The following is a 13,748-nucleotide window of genomic DNA, read 5'->3' on the forward strand; positions in this document are numbered from 1 at the left end:
AACACCCACCCCTCTGCATGTTACTAGCACAGGGCTGACATTTTTCATTCATTGCCCACAGTGGTAATTGTTAAAGCGGTGATGAGTAAGCAAGGCCCTCTCAAGGCACTTTTGCCATTTTCAGATTCCGAATCGGTGTTTCTCCTGCAAAAGAATACAGTGGTGAACTGGAGTTGTAGAACTCGCCATTGGAAAGCAACGTGAAAAGGATCAGAAACAAGGAGGCAGGATCACTGTATTTTTCAGCTCAAGATTTTGAAATTCAGCAAGGGGGCAGAGGCTTCTTCGCCCTCCCTACCCAACCTCAACTGGATTGAGCTTGCTTGATTTATTTATTTACTGAAGCAATGGCACCTGAATCCCTGCTTGTGATGCAGCAGTGTGTACCAACAACAGCCGCATGGATTCAGACTGCCAGAGCAGACAGAAAAGATGTGGTTCACTCAAGGATTGTGTGAATTGGGCCTTGCTTGCTTTTCTTAAGGGTTTTATAAGCATAACTAGTGGGACCTGCAACAAAATGTCGCAATGTGCAGTGCTCCTGTTCCAGTCAGCCAAACATGCCCCCCTCCACAATATTCCATTCACCCTCCTGTCCCCTTTTCCATTCCCCACCCATTGTCAATCAGTGCAAAGATTCTTCACTGAGCTGCTCTGCAAACCTTGCTGTTCCCCTCTGCCAATACTTCACAGGCCTGAGGCTTGGCCAACATTTATTATTTATTGCATTTGTATCTCACCTCTCCTCCAAGGTGTTCAAGGCAGCGTACATGCTTCTTTCCTCCTCCTTTTACCTCACGACAACCCTGAGGGGTTGGTGAGAGAGTGTGATCGGTCCAAGCTGAGCAGGGATTTTCTGAAGGCAAGAGAACCTTGGGGCTCTAAGATGCTTGAGAGCCATAGTGGAAGGTAGAAGCTCCCACAAGAACGTGCAAGTAAAATTAGCTGCCATTGTTGTTTTCACCCGATGAACTGCTCCATATCAAACAAGCAGTCTGCTGCTTCATTAAAAAGGCAGTGTGAGCAGCTGGTACCTAGAGTGTGAAACTACTGATGAGGACTGAACATATGGCTGCATCTTGCCAAATCAGCAATGCACTCAGCAATACATATCTGTATTATGCTAGCACACCTCTGTAGCTGCTACCAGGTGAGCGGCAAATTATACTGCAAGACAGCAGGCCCATGTACAGAGACCGCTCACTCACTCTCTCTTCTACCCTCAAAGGACCACTAGGCTATCTGAGAAGACATACTGCATGTGTCCCTGGTTCAACACTGAGCTGAAGGCATGCATGCCTGAAGAGAGACATTCAGACAGGTGCCGTTGGCTACCAGCAAGTCAAGCTATTTTTGTGGATCTGACCATCTTCCTCCAGAACGGCCATTGGACCTACAAAGGCAGAATCAAGCAATGCACAAACTCCATCTGACATAGTAGCATTACGGACTTTTTACAAAAAGCTGCCTGATACTGAGTCAGACCACTGGTCCATCTAGCTCAGAACCACCCTGTGGTCTTCGGATAAAGGACAGTACACAACTTTAAGAAATAATAACAGAGTGCTTATGCCTATTAAGCCACAAGCACATTTCAGCCCTTGTGATCGCCGCAAAGACGTAGCAGCACCCCAGCCGTTGAGTCTGTAAATCCATTTCCCAGAAGTAGCTTAGGGGGGTTTGAATTAACAAGCTTATTACAAAACCCAACATGAGGCTTTATAGCAACTGAATCATGGCAATCGTTCCACAGATGCTCTGAAGCAGCGGAGTTAGCTGAAGGTAGCCGAAGATATTTGCTATAGGCATCGTTCTAAGAGTAGGGAGAAATTTTAAAACATAAAAAAAAAAATCAATGATAGCTAATTACCCATCATTATAAAGCTCTGAAGTGTGAGCTTTTTCTATTAAAAAAAAAAAGCAGGGTTAGATTGGCTCCAAGTACATGTAATACACACACATATAAGGGTTTCGACTTGCTGTTGAGACCTGTTTAATTAGATAGCACTCCAGTAAATCAAAAAGCTCTTTGAATGAAGCCTACATCATACTACTTTTCTCTTTCCTGGAATGACGTCAAACCAGTTAAGTAAAGGATAGGCTTAATCTTAAAATTTTGCTGAGCAGGTAAAAACCACTGAGAAATACTAGAGTGAGCAGAATAATGCCAGGGAAAATCAGCTTCAATCTTCTTATCCATTTGAAAAAAAAGAAAAGAAAAGCCACAAATCCTCCCATCATGTCACTTCTATCCAATCCTTTACACATAGAACACATTTTGTCCCTTCCTTAATTCCATCCCAGGTTATATTCCCTGAAAGGATGAAACACACATATAGCAACCAAGCACCATTGCACAGAAACTACCCTAGCAGGGTGCAATTAATCCCCAAAATGGTTCATGCAATACTGGCTTAACATCGTTCAGACATCGTTTCATCCAAAGGAGAATGTGGCAAATGCAAGCTTCATATAGATTCACCCATCAACAAGCAATAATTGTCTGCAAGAGGTCCCTTGTCAAGTGTACATCTGAAAAAGACTTGCGTGTGAAATGGCCTTTCCCTAGTCTCTCTAATCATTAAAGTCAAGAAGTGGAAGGAAAAGCTGAACCAACCAAAGATATTTATATATATATATATATATATATATATATGCAGGTTTTGGTGTCCTCGGGTGTCTTCCCGTGTAAAAGTTGGGGTGTCTAGGCGACGTTTCGACGAGGTCTCACTCGTCATCTTCAGGCTGGTGCTTTCGGCTTCTTGTTACTGGAACAGAGCAGGATCTCAGTGTTTGAGTTCCTATAAATACTGTTGAGGGGGTGTGGTGTATAGCCTCCAATGTTCTGGGCAGAGAGGAAGTTCCCAGGCTAGTGTGCCTTTTCTTCTTTTGTTCCTTAATTACTTGAGGGATATCTTGAGTGATTTCTTGAGTGATATCCTGAGTACCACTTAGGTGGGTCATTAGGTGTGGATTAGTTGCTAAAGTCTTTGTGTCTTGACCTCTTGAACTTTGTGAAGAGTTTTTCTGAGAAGATGGCTGTACTGCACTTAGTTGTGCTCTGGCTTGGCTTCGTGTATAGGGGCGAGCTGTGGTTTTGTGGCCTGTGTCAGCCACAAAAGTGAGACCTCGTCGAAACGTCGCCTAGACACCCCAACTTTTACACGGGAAGACACCCGAGGACACCAAAACCTGCATTCCTGTACCCGTGAAAATCTACGAAAGCAAATATATATATATATATATATATGCTTTATATATATATATATTTGCTTTCGTAGATTTTCACGGGTACAGGAATGCAGGTTTTGGTGTCCTCGGGTGTCTTCCCGTGTAAAAGTTGGGGTGTCTAGGCGACGTTTCGACGAGGTCTCACTCGTCATCTTCAGGCTGGTGCTTTCGGCTTCTTGTTACTGGAACAGAGCAGGATCTCAGTGTTTGAGTTCCTATAAATACTGTTGAGGGGGTGTGGTGTATAGCCTCCAATGTTCTGGGCAGAGAGGAAGTTCCCAGGCTAGTGTGCCTTTTCTTCTTTTGTTCCTTAATTACTTGAGGGATATCTTGAGTGATTTCTTGAGTGATATCCTGAGTACCACTTAGGTGGGTCATTAGGTGTGGATTAGTTGCTAAAGTCTTTGTGTCTTGACCTCTTGAACTTTGTGAAGAGTTTTTCTGAGAAGATGGCTGTACTGCACTTAGTTGTGCTCTGGCTTGGCTTCGTGTATAGGGGCGAGCTGTGGTTTTGTGGCCTGTGTCAGCCAGATCTGTGTAGGGATTGCAGGGGGGTGCAGCATCCGGAGGTGCCACCATGGTTTGGCTACTGGATGGTGTCTGTAATTTATCTGTGGAGAGGGTCTGGGTTTGGGTCTGGTGTGGTTGATTGGTGATGGCGTTCTGTGTGCCTCTGGATCTGGTGTCAGTTTTTGTGGGGAGGGCTAATTTCCAGATGTCTGGCAAGCGGGATGTGTCGTCACGCTTGTTCATGTTGTGAGGGTGTTTCTCTATCTCGATGGCTTCCATGATTATTCTCTTGTGGTGATGTTCCATGTTAAAGAGCAATTTGGAATCTGCAAAATTAATTTCGTGTCCTGTTTCTTTCCCGTGTTGGCCACACGGGAAGGAAAAACTGGATAGCTTCCTCACACATCTCAACAGCCTACACCCCAAAATACAATTCACTATGGAAACAGAAGCCAACAACCAACTTCCCTTCCTTGACGTCCTAATCTACAAAAAACCTGATGGCTCCCTAGGACACACTATCTACCGGAAAAAAACACACACCAACCGCTACTTACATGCACAATCACACCACCACCCGGCACAAATAAACTCCGTAGCCAAGACTCTCATCTCCAGAACCAAACGCCTGGCTGACAAAGACCACTTGACAACTGAGTTACAGAATCTCTCAAATGTGTTAATTGCCAATGGATACCAGCAAAACAGGGTTACGAAGCTAATCCAAAAAGAAACACCCCCCAAAAACCAAGACACAGAAGAAAACAATGGCATGGCCCTCCTTCCTTATATCAAGGGCACTACAGATAAAATTAGCAAAATCCTCCATAAACACAATATCAAAACAGCCTTTTGCACCAACCAAAAAATAGCCAATATCCTCAGAAACCCCAAGGATAAAATCCAGTTGGAAAACCAAGGGGTCTATGAAATACCCTGCAAAGTCTGCCCAGCCACGTACATTGGACAAACAAACAGACGAATAAATGCACGTATCGCAGAACACAAGAATGCCGTCAAAAAAGAAGAAAAAACTTCCTCTCTTTTCCAACACATGAAAGAAACAGGACACGAAATTAATTTTGCAGATTCCAAATTGCTCTTTAACATGGAACATCACCACAAGAGAATAATCATGGAAGCCATCGAGATAGAGAAACACCCTCACAACATGAACAAGCGTGACGACACATCCCGCTTGCCAGACATCTGGAAATTAGCCCTCCCCACAAAAACTGACACCAGATCCAGAGGCACACAGAACGCCATCACCAATCAACCACACCAGACCCAAACCCAGACCCTCTCCACAGATAAATTACAGACACCATCCAGTAGCCAAACCATGGTGGCACCTCCGGATGCTGCACCCCCCTGCAATCCCTACACAGATCTGGCTGACACAGGCCACAAAACCACAGCTCGCCCCTATACACGAAGCCAAGCCAGAGCACAACTAAGTGCAGTACAGCCATCTTCTCAGAAAAACTCTTCACAAAGTTCAAGAGGTCAAGACACAAAGACTTTAGCAACTAATCCACACCTAATGACCCACCTAAGTGGTACTCAGGATATCACTCAAGTAATTAAGGAACAAAAGAAGAAAAGGCACACTAGCCTGGGAACTTCCTCTCTGCCCAGAACATTGGAGGCTATACACCACACCCCCTCAACAGTATTTATAGGAACTCAAACACTGAGATCCTGCTCTGTTCCAGTAACAAGAAGCCGAAAGCACCAGCCTGAAGATGACGAGTGAGACCTCGTCGAAACGTCGCCTAGACACCCCAACTTTTACACGGGAAGACACCCGAGGACACCAAAACCTGCATATATATATATATATACACACACACACACACACACACACACACTGATATTAATAGGTTGCTGCTACTGTTATTATAAACTATCCTAATAGTTTATACAGAAACATTTCTTCAAAACCTGCAGTGTGTGTATTTATTTCTGTGGTGTCATCAGTGTGCATGGGTGCATGACAGAGTACAAGTATGTATTTTTAATGTTTCATTTGTTGTTTATGACTGCTTTTGTTATGTATTTCCTCCATATTTTCCATGGGGCAAGCTGCCTTGAGCATCATCAGAACTGCAGAAAGGCAGCATACAAATAACATTATGTACATATTATGTTAAAGTGACTCAGTAAACACCACGCAAGAACAGAAACAATTCTGAGTCCTACGGTTCTCTCCTGCTACATTTCACAATGTAGCATTTCCGCCCTCGTAGTTCATTAACTTAACGGCTTTATCAAGGTGGGACTGAAGGAATGCTTCCACAATACAGACAAACTAATATGAGTCAGCCACAGTGAGCTGCCGAATACTTACATCGCTCTTCCTAAACTTTGCTTTCAAGCTCTTCATGCTTATTCCATTCAAAGTTCTAAACCTTATGCGTCTTCAACACCTAAACAAAAAGGAGAGAGGAAAATAAGTTCCATTATACGTTCCATATACATGCAGCAGGCATCAGCAACACACTCTTTAAACTGCAGCATATGGGTAGATTCTGAACAAAAGATGCTGTCTCATAAATATCTGTGAAATCCCCCTATTAAGTAGCACTGGTGGGCATAGTAAGTACAGAAGAGCACCAAGAACACCTTTGCAATCCGTTCCCCAGGCACTTGCAGCCCTGATCCTTAGATTGCAAGGAAAGCACTTCTGAAAACTGAAAGGAAGAGAGGTTTCCCAAACTGTGAACCGCCAGTGCTCCATAAGCTTCAGTCAGGTAGTCTGCTATGCGTCTGTGGATCTGTGGTTCAAGTTGGGATATGCGTATCCATTGCACTGAATAGTCATATCGATTCTGAATTGTATTTTTTTGTTACTTCTTTTAGTTCTTATTACAATTTGAATTCTGTGGAATTTCAATTGCTATAACAGGCAGAAAAATAAGTATACCTGAAGGAGCGTCTCCACCCCCATTGTTCTGCCCAGACACTGAGGTCCAGCGCCAAGGGCCTTCTGGCGGTTCCCTCACTGCAAGAAGCTAAGATACAGGGAACCAGGTAGAGAGCCTTCCTGGTAGTGGCGCCTGCCCTGTGGAATGCCCTCCCATTAGATGTCAAAGAGATAAACGACTACCTGACATTTAGAAGACACTGCCTGGGAGGGCAGTGGGAGCCACAGAAATGTCGTGCAGTACTGTGACACTACACAAGATTATCTTGCCATTCACTGACGCCATACAAGTGGTCAGAAACAGCAATCTCCAATGTTTGCACAACTTGCCAATTTCAGTTGCAGATTGAATTTTATACAACGGATACCAAGGAACCACTGTGAACTTAGATGTGGGGAAGGGGGGTGAGAATGGAAAAAAGACATGAGTTGTTGCCCATTAAAATAAAAAGAATTACAGTACTGCCTAATAAGGGGACAAACAGCCCCCAATGATTGACTGGAGAACTGAGGCCAACCTAAGCTCTTTGATGTGCATGACACAGGTGTTCACACCTACAGTTAAAATGTGACTCTTCCCAGGGCTGCAAACCAGTGATGGCTGTGGTGAAAGCAACAGGTGCGACTCTTACTTTTGTACAGTGGGGTACATTCCAGCCATACAAAATTCAGAGGTTTATACACACACATCTCTCTCTATCCAGGAAAGCATTATTGCTGAACAGGACACATTACAGCCAGGCAACAGCATGGGGTGCAGGGAGGAGCGGGGCCTCCAGGTCCCCTAGCCCTGATCCAAAACATGTAGCATAAGAAACACCTGTGCAGGTCTTCAGAAACTAAGGGATGCCCAAGTCTGCTGAGTCATCCTTAAGTAGTTACACTGCCGGAAAGACAGCATCATTGCAGAGTCAGAAATACACACACACACAAACCCCACAGAAGTTGCATTTAAGTGTAAACCTCCAAGACAAAAGAATAAAGGAGTGCATTGTGCAACCTTGCACATGCCTTTGCTGAGAGGTTATTCCCGTTCCACCATCAAAAATAAAACGCCACATTAAGTTAAACACACCAGTACCAGTCAAGTGCCACTTGGCAAAGAAACCCCTTATTCATGAACAGCAAAGCTAACAAGGATAATTCAGTGAAACTAAAAACCCAGTAGACTTCTTGCGCTGCTGCTTCTTTAAAGGAGCCTCTAAAAGGAGAAAGAAACTTAAAAATATGAAAGCTGGGAGTGAGGGTGGGGTGGGGGGTAAAAGACTGGAGACTGGATGCATGCTGAATTCTCAGGAATGGTTTACACATGCATGTACTGTACATAACTGGATTTCCTCTACACTTGGGATGTCCTGTTGCTGAATATGCAAAGTGACAAGACCAAGAGGGAGAAACCACGAGCCCTTTTCTGGTGTTCATGTTAAGTGTTCAGCATGCAAAGGGGGCTTGCAAGGACAAGCGCTAACTTTGGACACCACCCCCCGAGCCATTTCTATCAGACTCCAACCCACGTAGGGAAAGCAGGGCACCTAATGCAGAAAGCTCTGGAGAGTTTTGGAGCTACTGGCAGGAAGTCAATGTGGTGCAGTGGCTAGGACCAGAGAGATCTAGATACAAAATGGAGGGTGGTCCCCACAACCTTCACAGACTTTCTCCTTGGGGCAAATGAAAAATAAAATGAAATAAAAGCAGCCCTGAAATGTTTCAAGAGTGTCATGATGCTTTGGGGAGGAAGATGTGCTGCTTTGAAGACTAATGTGGCTTGACCAAATTGTGAATTTGTAAATAGGGAGCAAATGTTGCTCTCCAGGGCTGTCTATCCACCACTACCCCAAGACCCTCCCAAGTCCACACCCCTCACTGGCTCTGGCTCTGTGCCCTCCTTGAGTACATGCCCGAAAGGTGTGCTGCAATAATGCCTCCTGCTTGCCTGCATGGGAAGGAGGACAGAGATACGTCTATGATGTTGGTAACTCTGCCTTTTCCCTGACTGGAATGTAACCAAAAGGAAAGAGTCACATCCTGTCCGCACCTACATTTGCCCCTGGCCACACCCATCAGCAGCATGCAGCCCCCAAAACGTTATCCAGGAGGGAAAGCAGCCTTCAGGCTGAAAAACATTCCCCACCCCTGTTGTGGATGGATAAATAGTAGTAATAATAGTAATTTATTATTTGTACCCCGCCCATCTGGCTGGGCCTCCTGAGCCATTCTGGGCGGCTTCCAACAAAGATTAAAAATACATTAAAATGTCATACATTAAAAACTTCCCTAAACAGGGCTGCCTTCAGATGTCTTCTAAATGTCAGGTAGTTGTTTATCTCTTTGACATCTGGTGGGAGGGCGTTCCACAGGGCTGGTGCCACTACCAAGAAGGCCCTCTGCCTGGTTCCCTGTAGCTTAGCTTCTTGCAATGAGGGAACCGCCAGAAGGCCCTTCGTGCTAGACCTCAGTGTCTGGGCAGAACAATGGGGGTGGAGATGCTCCTTCAGGTATACTGGGCCGAGGCAGTTTAGGGCTTTAAAGGTCAACACTTTGAATTGCGCTCGGAAACGTACTGCAAGAGTCACCTGTATTGCTGTGGTAAAGCTAAGCAGGATCCAGTATGGTTTCAAATTGGATGGGGGACTGCAGATTGAGATTTCTGCACTGCAGGGAATTGGAATTAAGATGACCCTTGGAGTCCCTCCCAACTCCACAGTTCCATGATTTGTAAGTTTCTAGTTCTTTTCCCTCTTGAAAGAAAAACTGACTCTGCACTGGCTGCCTTTGGCTCCTACTGCTCTGGCATGACCAAGAAACTGAACCCAGCATGCAGCACCAAGAGCTACCTTGCTTTTCATAGCTCAAGATCACTAGGAACAGGGTTAGCCCTTCCTCCTGTGGTCTTCCTCAAGGGCGTCAATTTGCTGCCTCCCATATAAATGAATGGTTTCCATTCATTCCTAAGGGTGGAAAGTAGCCCCAAAAAAAGCCCTTACACTGCATGTGAACTGCTAGTCATAAACTGCGGATTTTGTTAGTCAAATAGAAGAGGGTTGGATTCCCAAGCTCAAGAATACAGATATGACCTGGACATTTTCCTGTTATCCTCCTAATGCAGAGACAACAAAAACATTCACGGTTAGAATGAGTGCTTCATTATTCCCATGATCTTCCAGCTCTAGAAGACAGACAATAATGGACAGCTCTCTGTGTATGCATTAGTGAGATATGCTCCTAAAGAATTCAATTCTGCCAGTATTAAGAGAGAGAGAGATCAGATCAGTGTATTAAGCCTTGCAGAACCAGGGCAAATCCACATTTGCCAAAGAAAATGAAATAATCCTGAATGTTCAAAGAACTACAAAACACAGGAATAGCTACAGCAATTAATCAAGAGGTACTTCTGCAGACTGAAAAGAAGGTCAACACCAACATCATTACACTTTGGTCAATTTAATAAAGCACATGCAACTTCAGAGGAAATGAGTAAATGCAGTATTATGTACAGAAATCCATTGACCCTCTCACAACAAAATCAAAACAACAGTTTTGTTGTTTGCTTCAGTTTTAAAAAATGCACCAAAACCACACTAAATTCTCCTACCAAAGGCAACTAAAACACATTGCGCTTTTTTAAAAAAAGAAAAAAGCATGGAATACACTTCCCTCTAGGAAAAAAGCATAAACTCCATTCTGCAGTGGAACAGATTTGTATGCAAAACTAACAAGCACATGACTGTCATGCTTTTTCTTCAAAGAAAAGTCCGGTAGACAAGAAATGTACAAGGGTTTGAATCCTCCCTTAGCACAGAGCTTTCCAAACTTTTCATGTTGGTGACACACATTTTAGACATGCATCATTTCGTGACACAGTAATTTAGTTCTACATCATTTCACAACACAGTAATTCAGTTTTACTAGCAAACCAGAGGTTAAACTAACTGCTTTCCAATCCTGGAAGGAGTGTGCTGAACGTTCACGCGACACACCTACGCACTGCAGCCAACACTAACATGTCATGACATACAGTTAGGAAAGCTCTGCCTTAGCAGATCAATGTCCTAAGATGGTTGTTAACAGAAGCCTCCGCAAAGAAGCAACCCTAAAATGAACTATAGTGAAGCCTCATTAAACCAGGTAGTTACTGGGTATAGGATGGGGTGAAGCGGAGCAATGTTTAAAAGATACACCTAACCAAATGCCCAGGAACAAATGTAGTGTGTCCACAGAGGTTACAGCACACAGCAGTTGCTCTTATTCTGTTTAGGAAAGTACTTTCACAAATTTCCATATGTATATCCAACTGGGTGGGAATGAATACTGCATGTACAACTGTACCCTCTCATGTGGCAGGTAGTGACACAGGCACATCATCACTGCAGAGAAGGAGAAGGGGTGCCTCTTCCCTGCCAAACAGTTGATGGGATCGACTGTAATCATTTTAGAAGTGTTCTGTGGTGACAGCTTCAGGTGGCCTGGGCACACTCCTTTGTACAATGGGTGGGAGACAACTAATACGTTCAGTCGGCACACCGCTTGTGCAACAGAACATTACCTCCCCTCTCCTCAGGCACCCCATGCCCTCACCAAATCTGCTCCAAAGGGTTGGGGGCCCAGAACAGATTTAAGGGACATGAGTGGGTGGCGCTTTACTGCACAAGTAGAAATCCTTGCACTGTTGGGACACGGTATGTAGCGCCACACCGGAGACAAGCCACTGTGTACAACAGGGCTCATACTGTATTCTAGCTATAGAGATTAATTTGCTCACATTTCTTATTAATTTAAACTAGCATAAAACAGAGGATCTTCACAACTGGCTCCTATGGGTGGGGAAACCAGAGCCCTCCAGATCTACTGGAGAGCCGCTGGCATTCACAGTTTAGACAATGCTACGCTAGGTAACACTGTGGTTTGATCTGGTATAAGGCAGCTATAAGGACAGATCATGAAGCTGAGGCTCCAATACTTTGGCCACCTCATGAGAAGACTCCCTGGAAAAGACCCTGATGTTGGGAAAGATGGAGGGCACAAGGAGAAGGGGACGACAGAGGACGAGGTGGTTGGACAGTGTTCTCGAAGCTACCAGCATGAGTTTGACCAAACTGGGAGGCAGTGGAAGACAGGAGTGCCTGGCGTGCTCTGGTCCATGGGGTCACGAAGAGTCGGACACAACTAAATGACTAAACAACAACAAGGCAGCTTTCATATATTCCTACAGGAACTGCTGGATTACAATTCCCATCAGCTCCAGACAGCAGGTCTAATGGTCAGAGGTGACACTGTCAGTTCCTTCAGGGAAGATCCACACAACCATTTTGGAAAGGGCCTGCCAGACACATGATGCAAGCCCTTTGCAGGCACTGCATGACCCATCTCAAGGGGCTGGTAGGATCTCTGTCCTCTTCTAGTTCCCTTCACAAGCAGGTTTATCATGCTGGCTAGTTTATGAAAGCCACCTTTTGGAAGTACTATAATATATTTGAAATTCCAATTCTAGACAATGCATTCAACAATGAGTGCTTATTTGCTTCCTTAACTTAGTGGAGCGGGTGGCACACCACCTGCATCAATTTTCTGTGTCACCAATGGGGAGGAAAACTTTTTCCAAAGAGAGAGTCAACTCACTCAGTTAACACAAGGAAAAGCCAACTATCCCCCTTGCAAAAGGTCAGAGTAAGAATTCTTCCAGAGATCTGCCTTCCCCTCCAGCACAGCTTCTCCTTTAGCTTCATAAAACGTTAACTCTTTTTCTGAGCCACTAACCCAGTTTTTATCTTCAGATATAAGTTCTGCTGACAGACTGGGCCGCTCCATCAATTAGCCACAGGCTCACTCTTGCACTGCTTGAGATTACTCTACTGACAACCTGAATATCCAGCCTTGTCCAATCCATCACACAGCCACCCTCCAGTCAAACGAAAGAAGAAACATTCAACCAAAACCTATAAAGTATACTTTATAGTCAACCATTGCTCATTTTCACCTTAAGACTGCACAATACCTAAGGGAGGAAGGTAGACGTTGCTGCTTTTTCTCAGCCATGTGCTTTCCACTTTGTACTATTAAATGATTATCTACTTTATTTGGGTTTGTTATTTCAGACAATGTTCAAAATCCCCCAGGCGCCAGGAGTGTTTTGCCACTGGCGTGGGTCCAATTGTGACCACATGGAGATCTCTAGATGCCAGGCTAGTGATTGACTTTGCCATCTGGCTGGCCCCTCCACCTTTCTTGAACAGGTAAGCAGAATTGCATTTATATCCCACCCTTTGGTCCACCCCCCTCCTCACTTAATCCCCACAACGACCCTGTGAGGTGGGTTAAGAGGCTGTGACTGACCCAAGGTCACCCAGTGAGCTTCATGACTGAGTGGGGATTCGAACCCTGATCTCCCAGGTCCTAGTTCAACACTCTAACCACCACACCAGCTCCCTAGAGCACTTCTGCTATGGGACAGCTCTATAGATTAAGTACCGGTAGGTAGATAAATATGGGAGAACAATATGTCACTTCAAGAAGGATCTGAAATATTTTTCTTTAAAGCTTGAATTTGTTTTCTTTGATGTTTTAATGGGTTGCAAACTACTTTGAGATTTTTTTAAAGTATAAAGTTGTATAGAAATGAAATTATTATAAATAATAACTGTCCAGACTCCTTGGAAACCTCTGAAATCGGCTCTCCTGCCTGCTAAGCTCATTAGAGCTAGTCCTGTCTTCTGGGGCAGTAGAAAGCAAGACTACTTTTTTCTTTTTTAGGTATCCTGCAGTCCATGGATGGGGAACCTGTGGTCCTGCAGATGTTGCTGAAGGAACTCCATCCTTCCTGCCCATCAGCTATGCCAGCCAGGTCTGATGGGAGTTGGGAGTTCATGCCTCTCTCCATCCCTCTTGAAGACCACAATTCTCACCTTGGACACAGATGCTTAAGATCCATCACCGAGTCTTGCAACCCAGCTTGCCAAGGGGAAGAAAGGCTGAAAATTAGCAATAAATAGGAGGCATTTCTGCAAACCTAACTGAAGCAGGAGTCAAGGGGCCACATCTAGCCCACAGGCCCCTAATGTATAGGCTCAAGCTGAGCAAATCA

General features: G+C 44.6%; 1 protein-coding gene across 3 annotated transcripts in view; it reads right to left on the reverse strand.

The window, feature by feature from the left end:
- Positions 1–13,748, reverse strand: part of RAI14 (retinoic acid induced 14) — a 94,013-nt gene that overhangs the window by 75,999 nt on the left and 4,266 nt on the right. For all 3 annotated transcript variants that reach the window (XM_081929635.1, XM_081929636.1, XM_081929634.1), the window contains exon 2: positions 6,095–6,173. In XM_081929635.1, the coding sequence (XP_081785761.1) occupies positions 6,095–6,130 (36 nt within the window). In that variant the 5' untranslated portion in view covers positions 6,131–6,173. The remainder of the gene's footprint in view (positions 1–6,094; positions 6,174–13,748) is intronic.

This window comes from Podarcis melisellensis (genome assembly GCF_964234715.1).
Source record: "Podarcis melisellensis genome assembly, chromosome: 11".
Taxonomy (NCBI): Eukaryota; Metazoa; Chordata; class Lepidosauria; order Squamata; family Lacertidae; genus Podarcis; species Podarcis melisellensis.